This window comes from Mustela nigripes, chromosome 9 (genome assembly GCF_022355385.1).
Source record: "Mustela nigripes isolate SB6536 chromosome 9, MUSNIG.SB6536, whole genome shotgun sequence".
NCBI classification, from domain to species: Eukaryota; Metazoa; Chordata; class Mammalia; order Carnivora; family Mustelidae; genus Mustela; species Mustela nigripes.
Window position 1 is genome coordinate 55,027,560 of NC_081565.1, and position 21,221 is coordinate 55,048,780.

General features: G+C 36.8%; 1 protein-coding gene across 1 annotated transcript; it reads right to left on the reverse strand.

The window, feature by feature from the left end:
• Positions 1-406: 406 nt before the first annotated feature.
• Positions 407-18,689, reverse strand: TYRP1 (tyrosinase related protein 1). The gene is made up of 7 exons (XM_059412295.1): positions 18,305-18,689; positions 16,700-17,022; positions 13,963-14,167; positions 8,593-8,760; positions 6,184-6,363; positions 1,473-1,619; positions 407-612 (listed from the first exon to the last, which is right to left on the reverse strand). Exons 1-7 carry the CDS (start codon positions 18,687-18,689, stop codon positions 407-409), a joined length of 1,614 nt encoding a protein of 537 aa, XP_059268278.1.
• Between the last annotated feature and the right edge of the window lie 2,532 nt (positions 18,690-21,221).

Consider the following 21,221-nt stretch of genomic DNA (forward strand, 5'->3'; position numbering starts at 1 on the left):
TAGGGCATGTCCTTGGTATTTTGCTGTTCAGGGACCTCTCAAGAGGGTTAGTGTTAGGGTTAGAGGTAGGGTTAGGGTTAGAAATTAGGGTTAGCAGTTAGGGTATGTGCCTACAAACTACCGTTTCATTTTATTTCATTTTTTAAAAATTGTTTCAAATTTTGATTAAATTTTGGTTAGTTAACATACAACTTACCATTTTAAAGATTTGAAACCTAGATCCCATTAAAAAATATTTTGAGTCTTCCTAGTTATGAAAAACAATATTTAGAGCTTTAGTTCTAACAAGTGCATGCATAAGGAAGAAAGTAACAGAGGGAAAGAAAATACACCAAGCAATTTAATCTATTATTTTCAACCAAGTGTTTTTGTGATACTAGTACATACGTGAATTGGTCATTTGTCATTAGACCATAGACTGATTAGGATTCTGCATATTTTGATAGTCTTCAGCATAGTGTTGATACTGATCAGTGAGAAGAGGCTGATTTGTTTCATCCATGTTGCTTCTGGCACGAATCAGGCAAGAAGCACCTGCGAAAATGACTGCAACCAGTAATAAAGCGGCAACTACTCCTATGGTAACAATCTCAGAAATACTAAGATTCCGACCTATTGGAAAAATAAAAGGAGAATTAAAAATAAACAGTAAAATAGTTGCCTCCCAAAAATCAGACACCCTAAACTTAGACACTGTTGCAGGCATTTTACCACATTCTTCATATATAATTTTTACTGGCCACATTGCTGATAATAGCACCTGTTATTTTAAAGGCACTTCCCAATTTCTCATAATAAATGGACCCTCCTGGGATAGTTATTATTAATTCCATTCTAAAGTTGAGACAATGATGCTGTGGGGTTTGAACCTCTTGGGTCACTTGGTCAGGAGGCACTAGAGTTGGTTTTAGAGCCCAAGTCTTTCAGAATCTACGTGTTGTGTGCTCTTCCACCCTCCTGCCTTTGTTGGGAAGGGATTGGAAATTAAACAAGAAACTTTTCAATTTCAGAATCTCAGAAAAAGCAGTAAGCATTATCTCACTCCATTTTTTTTTTTCAGAATAAAGATAAGGAGGCACAATTATGTAGTAGAATAAATTGGGCATATTACACAGGTCTAAGCTCAAAATTAATTCTCCCTGCCTACTAAAAATGTGATCTTTGACATTTATCCTTTCTAAACTAATCATGGCCAGCCCCTTCTTCCTTACTTGTAAAATGAGGATTACAATACTTATCTCAGAGGGTTGTAGGGATTAAGTGAGAGAGTGTGCTATATAATCAACTTAATTCCAGGTCAGGGTAGGCTCTCAACAAATGTTAAATTTCCTCTCTTTATCCCCAAATAAAAATCCAAATAACACCTTCTAAATCTAAGTGGAAAATATAGGCCACAGAATACTGTGATTACCTTAAAAGGCAACAAATTTGCTTTAGGAAATTTCCACAGTAGTTACATTTTCAATACTCACTTGGCCATTGAACTTCATAAGTATATCCCAAATTGTCTGGAGCAGTAACAAACATTTCTATGTTGGTAACTGGGGGCCAGAATGGTACCATGTTGTATTGTCTATTGTGCCCAATCGGGGCATTTTCCAGTGGAAATTTGGATGCATCTAAAATACGCCAAAGACATCTCATTATTAGACATAATAAAGTTAGTATTAATAGATTATTATTATATTCTGAAGGTGACTTGAAATATTCTAGGATAAGATAAAAATTTCTTTTATAATTTATACTGAAAAAGACATAAAAATAGTTTCACTACAGCAGAACAGGGAATTGCATAAAACAGAGTTCAAATGCTTTGAATACAGCCCTAGCACATCATTCAGTAGATCAAGAGAGTTTAAAAGCAGGGAAGTTTTAATATTTTATCATCTATGATGATCATTTATTGTTTTATTTTTAAATTACAAAAACTTATTTGAAAAAATTCACTGAAGTTATTTTTCAAAGCTTAAAAAAGATGGACCTGTAGTCTGCTGTAGCTTCATCTAAAATTTAAATTTGAGAGGTACTATATATAATGGAAGTTTGCCCTTGAATATAAATATATCTGTTTGGTATTCTTTACTTTTTCTATTTATCTTCAGAGATATAAATATTAACTTATCTCCAGATACTCTGTTAGAAAAAACACTTAAAATTTTAAATCAAGGTCCTGAAATATTATTTACCTCCTGCCTCCTCTCCTCTTTCTACTTAAATGCAAATTACAGGCATTTATATTATTAGTGAGTTTCTGTCATCAGGGATAAAAAGAGTGATATGCTCTTTGTGGCAAAAGATTATTCTTTTTTGTTATTGTTGTTCTGCATTTTTGTCAATACAACTAAACCAAATGGGATATCTCAAGACCAGAGTTGGAAATGGACTTGGGCAGGACATGAGTGGGAATATATTTAGAAGAGCTGGGGTATGTGAGAAGGCTAATGGAGTATTAGATTTTTTGTTTGTAAGCAATATATTACCTAGGATCACAGTCACTGTGATCCTAGGAAGCTCAGAAGAGGGTTTTAGCATCTCCTTTGAAAAAACATTTTTGATCATTAAAATGGTATGTAGTGTTTATATTTTTGTGACTTTTAATTTACTATGTATTAATGCTAATTAAATATTTATCTATTCAAATCCATTGAGCTCTTACCAATGTCAGACACTGGTCTAGCCATGGAGGTGATGACACTGAACAAAACAGACAAAATGCCTGGCTTCAAGAAGTTCACATTTTGGTGTACTACTGTTAATTATTTATTAAAGTTAGATACTAAAGTTAATAATTTAGATAATTTTTTAACTTTTCATTTCACCTTTCTACTAGATCCTGACTTGGTCAGCCTCAACCCAGTTCAGCGTCAGCTATGTGATAAAGTGTTATACCCATTAATGAGTGGAGGAATAATCATAAAAATAATAAACAGTAACAGCAGAATTGTCATGAAACTTTCCTATGCAAGACCCTTCAGGAGCTCCGCATCCTAGAAATACATCTAATATCCCTCAAAATCTCCACCTGTTGTCCCTCTGACCTTACTTCCCATCATTTTCCCTCCACTCTCCAGTCAGAGTGGGCTCCTTTGCTCACCTAGGGATGATCTTCCACCATGTATTTACCTCGTACCCCCTAACCACTTTCCTGATTTTCTTTGCTTAAAAAGACTTTCCCCCATCTAACATACTATATATTTACTTACATATTTTTACTGTCATTTCTACTAACAACGAGGAGGGTTCCAGGAGGGAAACTATTTTTGTGTGTTTTGTATGCTACTGTATTTCTGGTATCTAGAAGACAATGTATGGAATCGTAGGTGCCCATAGTATTTTTTCCAGCTTTTCTGAGGTCCACCTGGCCAAAAAATTGTATATATTTAAGATGTACGACATGATGATTTACAAATGGGCAACCGGTATGTGAAAAGGTATTGAATATCACTAATCATCAGAAAATGCAGATTAGGACTGTAATGAGAGAGCACATATTTTAGGATGGCGATTATCAAAAAGAAAAGAGATAGCAAGTGTTGGCAAGAGTGTGGAGAAATGAGAGCCGTTGCACACTATTGGTGGGAATTGGTGCAGCTACTATGGAAACAGAATGGAAGTTCCTCAAGATATAAAAATAGAACCACCATATGATCCAGCAATGTCACTTTGGGGGTATATCTAAAAGATGTGAAATTAGTATCTCAAAGAGATGTCTGTATCAGGGTTTATTGTAGCATTATTCACAATAACCAGGATATGGAATCAGATAATATATGTGAAAGGATTTGAGTGTGTGTGTAATTACTTCATTTCTTTCAGGGCATAATAGTAGTGATTGGGCTAGGAAATATATAAACTGCTTCTTCTGAAAAATTCACTGAACTTCTGGAGTACTATATTTAAAACTTAATTCACACGATTCTCATTTGGAAAAAAAAAGAGATTTGAAGTAAATGTGCACATAGATAAAAAATGTTAGTGAATAAAAATTAGTATTAGTTTGGATGTTCTATATTGTTCTACCTCATGTCTAATGAAAGGATTCTGTAATAGACTTTTCCCTGTAAATGACTATAATTTCCTTCAGCTGTAAAATGTAACTCTTATTCCATTCTGATCCTAATAATTTTATAATCTTATGATTTTTGAAGAGTTCTCGTTATCTATAAAAGGTGTTTAATACATTTTGAAAATATAATTCCATCCTCCACTCATAGACTTATTTTCAACAAAGACTTCTACTATATGGATAATTTTAGAAATTTTTCCAATCGTTTTATTTTTTCTTTAACATAGTTGTTCTATGACACTGTTTTTCAAGGGGCATTTGCAGGTGCATGGAATATTTAAGTGGGTAGTTAACTGTTAGTGTTTAGTGTTCATGCAATTTATTAGTGTTTACATTGGCTTGTCCTATAATTTTATGGCTGTATTTTGTCAGAATAGGCTTCAGGTTCCCTATTTTTCATTTACAGTGCTTTTCCGTCCGTTACCCTCCAGGTAACTGAGAGATCTTATGCTATTTATAGCATACACAAAGGGAGCAGGAAGAAAATAGCTAAAAAGCAAAAGTGTTTTATCTGGTTCATCAATGGCCTTTAATGGATTGTTATGAATGTGAAATAATGATCTTTTCAATCAAGATATGTAAGGCAAAGGAACATTTGTTTTCATGGATGAAAGCAAGCTCCCTTTAAGAGACTTGCCAGAGTAACCAAGATTCTCCACTTCTGACTTCCTAAGTAAGTGTTAAGTAAGAAAAACTTAGAAACAGTCCATTTTGAATGGCTGCGTAAGTGCAGTTTGTACATCATTGTCTAGTTCTCAGAAGTGTATATTTAATGAACCTTTTTGTTCATTCCTAAACCTATTAACTCCCATTTACTTGTTATTGTCCTAAAAGTAATACAGCTAAGCATATATAAAATGATAATTATGACTGTGAAAATAAATGGATGTTGTGTTATATTAAATATATGAATGCTTAGGAAAGATTTGTTGAAGATGAATGCCTGAGATATTGGGTAAGATTTAGGAGTGAGCACTATGGTTGTAAAGATAAGGTAGGCATTATGAAAATCCACAATAATACTGCATTCATTGCATCTTAAGCGTTGTTAATTTCTTATTTCACTTAAAAAATAGACATTGTAAATTCTAGGTAATTCGTTATGTTTGTAGGTATGTAGGTAAATACATGTGAAATAAGGTGGCACTCCATTCAATGAATTCATAGCAGGTTGATGAGCAAATATTTACGTGTAAGTTATTTGATCCTTTATGGATTTTTTGATGGAACATTCGATTTTGATCAATACAGTAGTTAATGCTCATAATCAGGTTGGATTAGAGGTTTCTGGTGTATAAATACACACACACACACACACACACACACACACACACTCACACACAAATAAGAGACTGGACGAACTGGATAGATAAATCAATAGTTAATCCCCAACATTATGTTTATGTGTGTGATGATGTAAAGGCACAGAAGCAAAAATTTAGAACAGTTTTGAAATATGAAAATGCATGACGTTTTAACCAATAGAAGCACTTTTGTTATTTGAAAAGTAATGTGAGCCTCTCAGCTGAGTAGAACTGAAGGGAAAATGGCCTTTTAAATAATATTTTTTAAAAATGCATTAAAATGAAGCTGAAAGAGATTATCTATGCAGTGATAAAAAGCCAACATTAACTTTTCAAGTTGAATAAAATTTCCATTTGTAAGAGGCCAAAAGTAATAAAAATCAAAACTGTGGATTGTGAGTATAATTTTTTTGTCTTTTGGGTATTGAGGAAGAGCTCAGTAGGATTTTTTTATTCACAATGAGAACGTTCCAAAAAAAAAAGAAAAAAAAAAGGTAATGCCAATGTTCATTGGAAGATATGGGGAAGAAACAATTGAGGAGTCTGATAGTCATCTTTTCATACAACATGGGAAGGGGTTCTGTGCTTAGTCTGAGTGGATGATAATAAATATCTTATAACCGCTGTAAGAGATGTTTCATCTGCATTTTCAAAGTAGTTTGGGATATTTGGAAATGTCTAGATATCACAGCTATTTTATCCTTATTTTGAAGTGTAGTTTGGATGTGTCGAGTGCTTACTCTATAGTGATAACTCTATCACCTAAGCAGTGTCCTTGCCGAGCCTGCAAAAAAGCATATGAAAACATCTCACCAGCATTATATCTCCTCATCCATTCATCAAAGACTGCATCAGTGAAAGTATGTAGGAGGACAAAAATAGGATCATTTGGAGATAAATGGGTTTGTCCCCCTGTTCCATTCAGAAACAGATGAGCCAGATTGTGAAGGCTTCGAATAGCAGGGTCATATTTTCCTGTGGGATCACTGTAACCTAGATAAAAAAAAAACATGGGTGAGACTAGTAAAAGCCATCACAAACATCTTACTTTCCAAATCAATGGCAGTGATTAAATTGGGAAACAATTTTTTCCTAAGCTTCTCAGGCCAATTTTTACTTTACTGTAATAGCACTGCTTCTCTGTTCCTATGGTTGGTGTCATTTCCTGCTCCTGAGCCAGAGCTTGGTTAGCTTTAAACTAGTGGCCTGATTTGCTAAATGTAGCCTCTAGGTTAAAAATCATGGCCTGCAAAGGATACCAGTCAAAATATATAGTACACACTATTTTGACAAGGCAAACATTGGTCTAGTGGAAATAAAGACAATGGAAATCTCCAGCTTCTTCTAAAAACTGCTGGCACAATTGGGAGAACATCCCTCTGACTGTCCTAGAACTTACATGGACAGATATTACTTTAGTTTCCTGCCTTATTCCTTTTGACTGTCAGCACATTTATTTTTAGAAAGTCATCTTATTTTTGTAGAAAAGTCACAATTTCTCATAACGTTCTTATCATGTCTGTACTAGTTTTAAACATCTGGACAGCCTATTGGTTGAAATATTTCTAGGACTTTTGATAATTATCTATATTCTACATATATATTTCCCATATTCTATATGATATATATATGCTATTCCCATATAATATGTATACTTCCTATAATACATGTATTATATATATTTCTGTTATATATGTATTTTCCATACACATTTTCATACATATACATATATGTACATATAATATATATTTCATACATATACATGTGTATATGCATATATATACATGTATATTTCATACATATACGTATACATGTATATGTATACGTATATGTATATGTATGTATATGTATAAATGGCAAAAGGTGAGGAAAGATCACAAACAAAAACGGAGGTCTATGATGTGGGATGGAGTAAGAATCAGAGGTGGGACAGCAGGGAAAATTTACATACTATAAAATAAAATTAGAATTTAAAATACATTAACCCATTTGTATAATTACTCGCATTTATATAGCCATGTTTCATACTTTTATCCCATTATTGTTTTTTATTTATAAAATATTTAAAGATTGCCTGTAACATGATGGGCATGTTGGTAGGGGCTGGTCCTTTTCATATGTGCTGTCAGGACATCAGAGCTATTTGTCTTTTGATTGAGCTTCAGTAAGATGCAATCTACACATTCTTTTAAACATTAGTGTTTATGGCCTTAGTTTATATATACCAGTTTAGTCAAAATATAGCGCTGATGTATTGAATAATCTACAAATCAGTGCATTCATATTTAATTATTAAAATTAACATGAAGATAGAAGAGAATGGCATATACTTTTGATGATAAAGGGGAGAGAATGAAAATAATGATGAGATTTATGTTTCAAGTATCTCAGATCATGGGGCCAGAGAGATCTATTCCCATTGTTTTTCAGGGGGAGGAGTCTAATATGTTTAATGCTACATATAATGTGAATTTTGACAGTAAGAGATTTTTAATATATAAATGTGATTCTGTTGTTTTAAAACTTTAAATATGTTTCAATAATGATTTAGCGATATCAAAATTCATCATATAAAGACACTGGACTTAGAAAATTTGGATTTGAAATTGTGCTCTGTTACTGAGTATTTTGGGGGATATTCACAGTAGCTCTTTGGTCTTTAGTTTCCTCAGCTTTAAAATGCTTGAATTAAATAAGGAAAATCAAAGTAAATATCATTACATGGTAATTTGAATATTTTTAGACCTTTTAGAAAAGTTACAGGATGATATAAACTTAAATAAAATGAATGCCCCAACCAGGCTTTATTGGCTGTCAACTAATTGTTTAGAATTTTTTATTGTTAGTTTTTCAGAAAAAATTTTAATAAGCTCTCAAAGTCTTGAATATTATTCGACTCTACTAGAATTTGATATAGTTATACACTTATTGATCAGCCACCTAACAGATTTGTTTAAATACTTTTTAGGTATTTAAGAGATTGAAGAACAATTTCCAAGGGCTTGTCTTATGATAATTAAAGAGTTTCATGGTCTGACACTTTTCTTTAACAAGTTCTTTCTTGAGCAAAGAACTGTGACTGCATCATAATTGGAAGCAACATTCCTGTAAATTCACAGGATCAATGCGGCTTTCAAAGATTTTTCAAAAAGATCTGAACGTGAACAGTTCAGTTTACTATGATAACCAGATGAATTCAAAACGCTGATTTCTTTAACTTACCTTCCACTGTGTTTCGGAAACTGTTTGTAGAATTGGAATAAAAAGGAGGGGTGTCGAATATACCAACTTCCAAGCACTGAGCGACATCCTGTGGTTCAGGAAGGCGTTGCACCATTGGTCTAGCCACATTTCCAGCTGGATTTCTCCTAATTGGTCCACCCTCAGTACCTGGAAAAAGGATGGACTATGTAAATATTTATAGAATATTTAGAGATCTTATCTTTGCTCTTTAATTTTTATTAATAGCAAGAACATGGAAAGATAAGTTCTCCTTTGTAGAAGAGAAAATTTTTAAAAATGCTTACTTAGGAGCATTACAGTGAGAAAATCTAAGTTATCATGGCCACTTCTGTGAACAGAATTAGATATGCGATCCATAAAATCAATAGAAGATTTTAAAATAGATATGTGATCTATAAAATCAGTGGAATCTATAAAATCACAAATAGGTAGAGGTTCTGATATTTTTAATCGATGTATGCTTCTGTAGTGAGATTATATTAACATAAAAATTCCTTGGAAAATTGAATTTTACCAAAACCTCATAAACCTAAATTCCACGGTGAAATCTGTATTTCACATATATGTGAAATTTTGTACTCAAATGTTATTTGTTTCAAGCCTTCAGAGAAATAAAGAAAAACAATCCAAAACTCTTTGGGACATGGTCTGTACTTCAATCAATTCATGTTTTACAGCAATTGATGTGAGAAATAATTAGACTTTTTAAAAGGCAGTAGGGGGTGCCTGGGTGGCTCAGTGGGTTAAGCCGCTGCCTTCGGCTCAGGTCATGATCTCAGGGTCCTGGGATCGAGTCCCGCATCGGGCTCTCTGCTCAGCAGGGAGCCTGCTTCCCTCTCTCTCTCTCTGCCTGCTTCTCTATCTACTTGTGATTTCTCTCTGTCAAATAAATAAATAAAATCTTTAAAAAAAAATTAAAAGGCAGTAGGACAAACAGGAAACAAAGAACTGTGATAGTAGGGGTAATGGGATAGGTGCCTTAAGGGAGGGAGGGAGAGAAAGAGAGGGAAAGAGGCAGACAGGAAGGTAGAGAAAGGAGACAGAGAGAGGGACAGAGAGGGAGACAGAGAGAGAGAGAGACAAAGAGACTGAGAGAGACTGAGAGAGAATATCAATCCTTTTTAGTTGAATGACTCCAGAAGGGTGTCATTAAAGAAGAGAGATTTGCAAAGAACCCTGAAGGACTGAGGAGAATTTTCAGGTGAAACAGGAGAAATGTTACAAGTCAGAGATTTTAGACAGAGGTAATAAGGACAGATGATAAGCTTTCTCCTGTCTATGAGATATGTTCTGTCAGAGCAAGAATGCTCTCTGTACTCGCTCACCAGCACACCCCTTAATCTTGGTATAGTGTCTGGCATGTAACAGATGCTAAATCATCGTTTGGTATATGCTGATGTATGGAAAGATCATGTCGGCTATAAAAGAGGGCCTGTGTGGGAAATAACTTGCCTTGAGCACAGGGTGATGTATGAGAGTAGTGGACGGTGAGAACAATGAAAAGCTAGACCAGAACCATACGTGAAGAAATCAAGAGCAATAGGAAAATTTTTATTTAATTCAATAGGAAGTGAAGAGAAATCTTAGGTAGTTGGGAGGAAAGGAGATTGGTTAGGAGCCTTTTGCATTTATCTGTTCGGTGGTCCCCAGAGGAATGTGTGTGTCTTACTAGTATATGCAGAATAATCTGCATTTATGGGATGGGAGAGGTGATCTTACAACTGCAACTTGTATACATTTCACCTCATTCATAAAGCTTATTATGTTGTAATGTTTATAACTGACCTAACGGTTAATACCTGATGAATTAGCATAGCAAATTTATTTATATAATATAAAAATTAAACATATGGCAATATTGAGATTAGAAAGTAGATGTACATTTTTTTAGGTATATATTATTACTAGAAGTTTCAGATACCACGGGCTAATCTATCAATTCAAGTTTATGTTTTAGGGATTATTGTTCAGGAACGGTCAATAAATTCCAAGAAAAAATAATAAATCCTGTGGGTTTTGAAAACACTACATTTCTAATTTTGCCCTCATGGAGTTTCATAGTGGAGAATTCAGATAGTAAAGAAACTAGTTTAAAGCAGTTTAATTTAACCCAAGGGTCTTTTTTTCTTTTTTTTAAGTTTTTTTATTTATCTGACAGAGATCACAAGTAGGCAGAGAGGCAGGCAGAGAGAGAGGAGGAAGCAGGCTCCCTGCAGAGCAGAGAGCCCGACGTGGGGCTCGATCCCAGGACCCTGGGATCATGACCTGAGCAGAAGGCAGAGGCTTAACCCACTGAGCCACCCAGGTGCCCCAACCCAAGGGTCTTTAGGTTTGGACCAAACAGGCATGGACAACCTCTGCCTAAAATACACCTAAAAACATTGTATAGATTGGAGTCTTGTGAAGTTTTCATGTAGGAAGGAATAAAAAGTTCTGAGTGTGTGAAGGAGAAAGTAGATGGAGGAAATACTGTGTAGAAACAACAGTGTTTTTCATGTGATGTATCAAACATGATATTTTACTGGTTAGAAGAGGCTTAGATGTCCCTAATTCATTCTTTCAAAGTACCAAGTTTGGTGCATTAATAGAACATTGGAGAGACATGGTGCAACAAGCCCATGAAAACACAGGCATGTGATATGTCTATGCATGGCTCTCCTGTAAAATATGATAACAAAAATCCACAGGAATAGTAAAGAAAGGAAAGAATCTCTAGGAGAATTGTTTTTTAAAAGATTTTATTTATTTATTAGAGAGAGTGAGAGAGAGCATGTAAGCACAAGCAGGGGGGAGGGGCAAAAGGCACAGAGAGAAGCCCTGCTCAGCAGGGAGCCAGACTTAGGGCTTGATGGATCCCATGACCCTGGGATCATGACCTGAGCAGAAGACAGAGGCTTGACCAACTGAGCCTCCCAGGACACTGGAGGAGACTCTAGAGAGGAGAATTAAATACAGTGTTATATTAAAGCATTTGGCACCGTATCAGTTGCATAGCATGTGTTGAATCAACTACTAGTTTCCTTTTATCTTTCACTGGCTAATAATAAATAAAATGCTTGGCATTTATATTTTGAACTAAGACAAGGAGTAATCTTCAAATTTGCTTCATTTAAAATACATAATCTTCAATTTTTCATGAAACTCTGTGTCCTGTTATGAGACTTAGACTAATTGACCAAGATACTGTGACCAAGGGACTTCTCTCCTATTTACCCATTTAAACTATGCTACATTTTGGCATCCAATTATCTGCATCATCCGAAAATGTCTGGGAAAAAAAATCCCAGGCCAAAATACAATAGCCTGCTCAAAAATTAATGTTTTGGTATCTAAAGATATATTAATTCTCAATTGTATTTCAAGGTGTGGTTACTCATTCAGCATGCCAAACAAATAAAATTTTTACTCTAAGTTTTAAGCTTCTACAGAAAAAAAAATTAATATACTGTCATTTCCCTCATCCTTTATTCCTATACACAGCTAAATAATTTTCTAATGGTAAGAAAAATCTACTGAATTTTTTGTTCTTTTTAGAATATTCTTTTTAAGAATATCCTTTTTTTACGTTTATAAAGGAATTTAATATTTTAAACTTAAAAGAATGTACATAAAATGTGCTATGAAGATAGTAATAAAATGAATTCCTGAAATCTAGTTTTTACATGGAAGAACAAACTTAAAATCCCTGAGCATGCCTGAAGAAGAAAAATAAGACAGGGTAGGGAGACTCTAATAATTAAGACCTGTGTTAGTACCACAGAGACTAATAATGTGATCCAAGGAAGAGAATGGTACACTCAGGAACACATCCACATACAACAGAAACTTGGCCTAAGGCAGAAGTGGCATTTAAATCACTGAAGAGAGGATGCTAGCTAGGACAGCTGGTTAAGCATTCTCTTTATGTGTTTGCTTTGAGAGAGGTGGAAAGTGATTGGCTGGCAGATCTTTTCTGTGCAGTAACCTTCCTTTCCTTTTCTTTTTAAAAAAGACTTATTTATTAGTTTTGTTTACTTGAGAGAGAGAGAGCAGGGGGAAAAGGCAGAGAGAGAATCTCAAGCATGTACCCTGCTGAGCACAGAGACGGATACCTGGCTCCATCCCAGAGCCCTGAGATAATGACCTGAGGCAAAACCAAGACTCTTGACACTTAACCAACTGAGCCATCCAGGTGCCCCAGCATCTTCCTTTACTTAAGGATATCCTTCATATCACCTTTTGGGTTTGACCCTTTGACTCGAATTTTACTCTTTGGGCTCTTCAACTGTTTCTGCACATTCCAGATTTCTCAGGGAAACAATTTTCTGTGAAAGTCCAGCAGAAGACACATGACTCCTGAGCAGTGCTGAGTGTGCTAAGAGGATGAATTTTATACAATCATACATTTCCAAAATAAGACAGTGAACATTTACAAAATAAGAGAGTGAGCAATGCACTAACCAAATTGCTTAAGAAAAGCCATTTCAAAATGTTTAGTCTCCCCTGGGACCTTTGAGATTGCCTTGAATAGCCCCAGTGTTCAAGGAATAGATCTGTACATGGATTCTCTATATAGCAAAAGTAGACGTTACTCTGAAGTCCTTCGTAGAATTGATGAGGAAGCAGGAGGCTGGCTGAGGACAAAGCAAAAGCTGGCGCCTTGCACCCCCCCTTCATCCACTCCCCTCCATAGGTGTAGCATTGCTCAGACACCCTTGACTGCCATAAAATGATAAATAGTTAACTTGCTGAGATCATCGCAACCCTGCAAAACAGGAGTCTCCCTTGGTTTGCAAATGTCCTTGAGATTACAACAAAGAAGTTACCTTATCAATAGCCCAATTTCCAAAGACACAGAACTCAGTTCCTCAAGCCTAATGTCACCCTCCCCTCCATAAAAAACCGAAGGAGGTGGAGGCAGAAGGAAAAGTAAATAAAGTTAAATTTCTTCTAAAACCTAAATCTCATTAACAAGGATGCTTGATAGCAGGAATGTAACATTCCACCAGACTTCCAATTGTCTTTACTTGATAGCAACTAAGCCTTCAATATCCTGATAGTATTCTTTGCCCCAATAGCCCTTCTGAACACCCCTTTGTCCTCACCTACCCAACTCCTGTGTATATAACCAACCACTCCTCACAACCCGGGGCAGCAGCTCTTCCTGCCCACGGGTCCTATCCCCGTGCTTTAATAAACCACCATTTTGCACCAAAGATGTCTTAAGAATTCTTTCTTTAGTCGTCAGCTCCGAACCTCACCCCACCGAACCTGACTTAGGTTCTGGGACTTCATCAGAATGAAGGGCCACACATTTAATCTCTTTATCTAATAGGGAATTCTGAACCCTGGATGTCATTTAGAACTTACTATTACAAAGAGTTCCCAGGGAATCATAATCCTCCAAGGATTCACAGACCACTCGCCATTGAGAGAAGACAGAATTCAGGCTGATCAGAGTGGGATCAAAGTTGCTTCGGGATCCCATTAGGTCATCGGTGCAAATGTCACAGATGTTCTTCCCAGTCGCAAAATTCCAGTAGGGAAGGGAGAACGAGGGATCCTGCAACATTTCCTAGATCACAGAAACTTTTATTAGTATTCTCTGCTTTTGTTTAAAATTCTCCATCTTGGCTTGGTTTTCTCCCCAGCGGTGTCTTTTTGTCGGCTCTCTCTGAGCAATTCGAACCAGGGAATGTATCAGTAGTGTCTGAGAGGCCAGAGGAATTAAACACCTTATTTAACAAGGCTTCTGATGTACTACAAGAAGTCATTCAGCATACAGAAGTTTCTGCAAATGATTTTTGGGGGGGAAGGAGGGATTCTTCCCTTTCTTTTTTAAGCAGGTAATCACATTTCTATTGGTTATACCAAAAAATACCAATAATAACTTTCACCCTTTGACACTTTACCTCTTTCTGTTTTCAGATCTTGAATTCAAGCCTCAGTAAGTCTGGGTCTGGAGCCAGATCCAGCCTTTAAATAAGTAGAGCAGTACTTTTTGTTTTGTTTCTGTCTTTTAAATTTAACTTGAACGACTTCAGGCATTTGGAGTCTGGCCTTTAAAATGTTTTGTGGGTTAGCAAGGGCAGTGGGAGAAGCCTATGGATCGGAGCGACGAAGACCGCAGTGGTACAATCCAGGTTTTCCAAGCCCCAGACACAAGAATTTGACTTTTCGCAGGTTACATAGTGTTTCGCACTTACCTTACCCGCCGGGACACTGAAGGTGTTTTACTTAAAGACCCCTGCTTCAGAATCTAAACTGTTAAGACTTGGGTTTCTGCTCGAAACTAATACCATCAGGAAATACTGAACAGAAGCAAAATACTTCTTTGTGGATACTGTTCTTTAAACTAGGGTCCAAGTTTCCCTTCTGAGCTGACTCAACAGTTCTTAAATGTACTGGACTCAAGATCACATGCTTCTTTTATTGAGTTCCCTAAAACATGCATTTATTGTACTTGTTCTCATTCCCCTTAGGCCTTTGGTGAGTATGTTTAAAGCATGGAATTGAGATGGAGAGCCTGCTATTGTTTTATCTCACCTCCAAAGCATTTAGTACTTTTCTGCCTTTTTACTTTAAACCCTTCCCAGGAAGTATTCCCATGTCCTCAAGGTGTTTTAGAGGACCCAAAGCTTTCCAAGGAGCCTCAGTTATTGATCTCCAGGGGTTGAGAGCCCTTGTTTAGAAGCCATTGTTCTGGTTCACAAAAATTAGTGACAGCTTCCAAGGGATCAATAAGAGTCAGTTTGTGGTTCAGAGCTGACATTTGGGAGCTGGAACATATTCATGTGGCATTTCAACTGTGCATTACATTTAGATTGTAATTTGTTGGATCCCTTGTGCTGTTGGGTTTGAAAATTGTAAGTCATAGAGGCTGAAGTTTACACAGGCAAAAACGAAGCGTTTAGATACTTTCCACCTGCCCTTTCATTTTGGTGTGCCCATGGGAAAATGACTTAAAGGCACGGAGATCTGGAGCTGATTACAGATGACAGATTTATCTACTCATAATCTACTAAATGTCTTACTTGTAATCAGAACTATAAAATATGAAGTTCAGAGTATCAGATGAATTAATTTAATCACTCTCAAACTGCGTATGTTTGGACGGCTTTCATACCCATATTTTATTCTGTATTCCAACCATTTATTTTCTTGTGATAATGCTGACAGCAGGCATACTACAAATCAATAGGTGACTCTAAACACCTTTTCTACCCTCAGATATTTTCAGATTAGTTTTCAGATTTTAATTTGAGGGAAAGAATTCATTTCATTTAGAGAACGGGTTCACTCTGTGGATTTCCTAGTTGAGATATAATAATTTAAAATGTCACTTGAAAATTCCAATACTTCTCTCAAGAAAAAGCAATTGGCAAAAGAAACTACGGTAATAAAGATATCTGTGTTAACGGATCCTTTAATGTGGCTAGAGCTTCTCTGCTTAAAAATAAGCAGGAAATACTTATGTCTGGGTTGAGGTTCACTTTATGCACCCCCAAAAGTTGATGCTATTTAAAGAAAAATGCTGTCTGATTGATATGATATTTTATTAGGTTTCTTCCACAGGCCTTGAAGTGTCAGGGGTCATGGAAGCAAAATGGCACTCAATGAAAATATGACTATATAAATGTAAAATATATTTTCCATAATTTAAACCCTGTACTGTATTAGAATCATCAGCTGGCGTAATGGGGGATGTATTTGGGCCTTGGTAGCCTCAGAAGTGTATGCACACTTGTTTCGTCCAAATCAGGAGGAGGGAGTATTAGTTTATATTCAAGAAGGAAGACATAGCAAATGAGATTCTTTTGTTGCAAGCCATATGAAGATCATTTTTTCAATTACAGAGCTATAGAATATGTCCAACACTTTAAATCACACCTACAAATGTCCCAACTGGCTCTCTCATCATTGATACTACCATCTTTTCATAAACCCTTCACAAAAGAGAAAGATTAATAAATGAGTAAGTAATCAGTAGAGGGAGAAACTTCACGAATGTCAGAGGCAGATTAATCACATGTTTAGATCATTAAGAACACAGTGAGTTAAGATGATGTACAAACTGGACCCGAGAACAGAAATGTTCCACACATACCTGCAGGTCTCTCTCCAGCTGCAGGAGATGGTACCGGTGCCACGTGAGGAAAGCTGGTCCTTCATGAGAGAAATCCACTTCACCAAAGCTTTCCTGTCCTGGCCCGAGGAAAGTCTTTTTAACTGAGTAATAGTGTGTCCAAACAAAGTAGTTATAAATGGAAATGTTCTCAAATTGTGGCGTGTTGCCATCTGGTCCCAGTATTTCTTCTGATCTCCTGGTCGCAATGACAAGTTGAGGGTGAATTGTGCGCTTTGCCATGTCTAAGGCCTGGATGAAGTGGTTCTTCTCTTCTGCACTTAAGTCCAGAAGGTTTCTCCTGACTTCAAGGATACAAAATTCAACCATGAAAGCATCCGCCTCATGAACCATAATCATAACGCCGTGTCCCGTTTACCCACTAATGATAATCTGCATGCATGTTTAAATCATTTTATACTTTTTTAAAATGCCTCTTACTAAAATGCCTTCTTTAGGCCTGTTTTCATCCCCAACCCCTTACCCTAGGATTTCTGTTAGTTTTCTTTAATCTGACTGTGGACTTTATGATTCTGTGATCTTGTAATTAGTTCTGCTTAACAATGCTATATTTTGGGAACTTTCTACATTCTTAAAATCATAAGCCTTGCAAGAACATGGTACAGTGGTTAAGGCCAGAGACTCATTCTATGACTGCACTCATTTTTCTAAGTCTCAGTTTTTCATCTGTCAGGTGTATGTAAAAACAATATCTGCTTTACAGAATTGTAAATATTAAAGAGTACACACATAAAATTCTATCAGAGCCTGGCTCATAATAAAGACTCAATAAAACTCTTGTTAGACCCTTTGGTCCAGTGTTTGGCACATAGAAAACAAGCAAGTATTTCTGGATTTACTCTTTAGAGCTTTGCTATTTATTGCTATTTAATAGGGCACAGGTGAGGTTCGTCATCTAAAATGGCTGAACTTGACCATAACAGTGGGCAGTTTCGTTGTGGCTTAGCAAGGGCAGTGGAAGAAGCTCATGATTTAGAGCTAGACTGACCTCAGGGGTGAATTCCAGGGTTTCCAAGTCCCAGCTATATGGATTAGACCTTTCTGAACCTCGCTTATGACCATTAACATAACTACCTTGAGAAGTTACAAAAAGGTCTATTCATGGGGTGCCTGGGTGGCTCAGTGGGTTAAGGCTCTGCCTTCGGCTCATGTCATGCTCTCAGGGTCCTGGGATCAAGCCTCACATCAGGCTCTCTGCTCAGCAGGGAGCCTGCTTCCCTCTCTCCCTCTGCCTGCTTCTCTCTCTACTTATGATCTCTCTCTTTCTCTGTCAAATAAATAAATAAAATCTAAAAAAAAAAGAAAAAAAATGTTCTAGTCATAAATACCTAGCACAATTCCTTGAATAGCATAGTTGCCCAGTTAGTGTTTGAGAAGAAAATCGCATAACTCACATCTGAGCCTTGACTCTTTAAACTGCATAACTTATTATCCTCTCAAGCCTCATCTCCCTCAGCTGAGTAATAGGATTTCCAGGTATTTTTCTAGCTCCAGTGATTTAGGTTTCTGTTAAATGCATTGAGTCTCAGGAAGAACTGTGTCTCCTCCATTGATATCCTCACTTACCTGTGAGAACCCTCTGGTCACAGGCAACTCCTCTCCATCCAGGACGGCAAGTCCCACAGTTGTGTCCTGAGAAATTGCCATTGCAGTGACATGTCCTGTTGAAGAACTGTGTGGGCCAAGCCTCCCGATCATCTCTGCCATCATGGGGGTAATGGGGGCTGTGGGGTCGGGAGTCTGCGGTCACTGCCTCACACCTGCCCCTCCCCGATGTGGAGCCACAGCGGTCAGTCCCAGGCCCAGACAGCGGGGACAGATCGGGGCAACACACACCATTTCTCAAGGCCTCGACAGTGGCACACTCTCTTGGGAACTGAGCCCAGGTCTGATGAAAAAAAAGCAGGGGCAAGAAGACGCATCCCAGGGAGAGGAGTTTATGAGCTTTCATTCTGCTGTAAACAAGAGCGAAGAACAAATCTCTGGTTTGCAGCCCTTTGTGTGGAGACTGAAGCACACCAATAAAAAAAGGAGGCTGAAAAGAAGAAAACAAAATGAAATTGTGCCAGTGCTTTTTCGGTTTTGTTATAAACAGGCATGAGCCCTTCCCAACCCCCTTCAAAATACCTTTCGTATCTGTAAAATGACATTTCTAGCGAATCATAAAAACACGAATTTACCTTGAGAAACTTGACATGTATAATACCTACATAATTAAATCCCCTCTCTGAGCATTTAGTTTTCTTCATTTTAAATTTCTATTTATTAAAAAAAGAACTCATCATAGATGTCTCTTATCAAAAGCATTCATTAGCAGGTCACAGCCATTAATTACATTTAACCATGAAGCTGGAAGAATTGGCAGAGGATCTTCAGCGAGTTAGTTTCCGTGACTTCAAGTCTCCCAATCCTAATGGAGATTTGGCGGGAGTCCACCCACTCCCCATAGAGCTTCTCTCCAGTACCTTTCACTCCGGAGGGGATTCTCCGATGAACCCCTCTTACAGCTGAGTGTTTTATATTGGCTTCTCCCCTGATGTCAGAGTCGTTAATTGCATGCGGGTTTCTGCTTGATTACTAATCCCAAATCTGCTCACTCGAACTGGGAGGGGCTTTGTCCTCTTCCCCACCCTTTACTAATCCCCTTTCACTCCAGTGCGTTTTTTCTGCTCTTTAAGTACTTGGTTAGCACATGATTCCCTTCCCACTGATTTCCTTGTGATGCTTAAAGTTTTAAGAAAAGGTCAGAGGCGGTAATTTGGAATAGAAGTCAGAGAAACTAGGGAGCTTTTGTTTGCATTGTAGAGATTTAGGGTTTTTTTTTTTTTTCTCCTTTGATTTATATCTTTAGAAAATAAATGAGATTATTTACACTTAGTGACACAGGGCTAGACGAGTACTTTATCTGCTTTTGATTACCTTTGGTCTTGAAAACAGATGCTGCCATTCTTATAATTTCTATGGAGAATAATTGTAGTAGAAAAGTCATCAGATACAATTCCATCAAATCACATGGCAGTGCCTTCCCTGGTGCCTCTGGTGTTGACAACTGAGTACTCCAACTCCCTTTCCTCTTTGGGGTAGGGTCTGTCTCGGTGGCAGAGCATCCCAGGGACACTGCTACTTCTGTTGGTTAGGAGGTAACCACTTAGTATCTTCTTCTCTCTGGCTTTCTCTGTAAGCAGTCTTAATCCAAGGACACTAATTTTAAATTTTAAAAGTGTGGGAATTTTAGTGGCTTCATACAAACATTAGTCAATATCTCACGTTCATATACTCTTGGGGTACATTGAAGGGTGAAAAATAAGGTCTGAAAATGATATTCAGATAGTCTTTTTGGCTATTTGAATTTTTTAGTCCAACTTCTTACTGGATCAAAGTAGATGATCATTTTTCTCTCTAATAAAGGTGGTAGTCATGTACCCTTGGTTTCTTAATTTTGACAAAGGAACTGAGGTCATGTATGGTGCCTTTAGGAGAACAGAGTGATGAATATTTGGAAACTCTGTATTATCTGTGTAACTTTTCTGTATATCTAAAATTATTATAAAAATACAATGTTTATTTTAAAAAGCTATTTTAAAAACTAGGTAATCTATTCATATATATTCACATATATATTCATGTGGGCAGAGATAAGTATACCACAGTGTGTCACATTATGTTGAAAGAAAAAAAAAATGAAGCTTTGCCCATTATACCTCCTTGTTATGTAATTCCTGCAGTGACCTCAGGGTACCCTGTGTGCAGTGTGGTACACGATAAGCACAATGCGAGGGCATCAGTATCAAATCACATAATATTAATTAAAATTAAATGTAAGAATAAATATAAAATGATGTCGTGGTCTTTTCTTTCTGGACCCCTTTAGGTGATTGTGAGACTCCCATTCTGGAGATCATTACTAAGGGAGACCATCTCATCCAGTCACATGGATGAGAGACTCCCATTAGGATGGGAGACTTGAAGTCATCTATGGACTGCTGAATCCCAAGTTAGGAGCTCTAATAACACTCGCTCCCCAGAGGTCCTGACATACATATCTAACTGCCTACTTGCTAAATCCACTTTGGTGCCCAGGAGATTCATCAGACACTTATAAAATGTGTTCCTCTACTTTCCCATCTCAGTAAGTGGAATCATTGTTTATCCTATTGCTTTGGGGGGAAAAAAAAATCCTACACACAGAAGTCATTTTGTTTTGTTTTGTTTTGTTTTTCTTCTCTGTTTAATGCAAACTATTCATTAGTTGAACTAACAGAGTCTAACTTGAAGCCATCATTAGCTCTTTCCTGCCCTGTGGCAACTAATTTATCTCCTTACCTTCCATGCTTAAACACACAGGAGTGTATTCTCCATATAAGATGTTATTCTACACTTAGCAGCCTGAGAGATCTTTTATTGCTAATACCTGATGACCACTGCTCTCAATAAAACCCGTCAGTGGCTTCTAAACACACATAGAATGAAACCCAAATGCTTA

What these genes read in the sequence shown, in the direction of transcription:
- TYRP1 (XM_059412295.1), bottom strand. Translation starts at nt 18,689, where the DNA reads ATGAAAGCTCATAAACTCCTCTCCCTGGGATGCGTCTTCTTGCCCCTG. An exon ending in TGACCAGAGGGTTCTCACAG is followed by an intron (nt 17,023 to 18,304) that starts GTAAGTGAGGAT and finishes GTATCCTTGAAG; the next exon opens with TCAGGAGAAACCTTCTGGAC. An exon ending in CCTGGGAACTCTTTGTAATA is followed by an intron (nt 8,761 to 13,962) that starts GTAAGTTCTAAA and finishes TCCTTTTTCCAG; the next exon opens with GTACTGAGGGTGGACCAATT.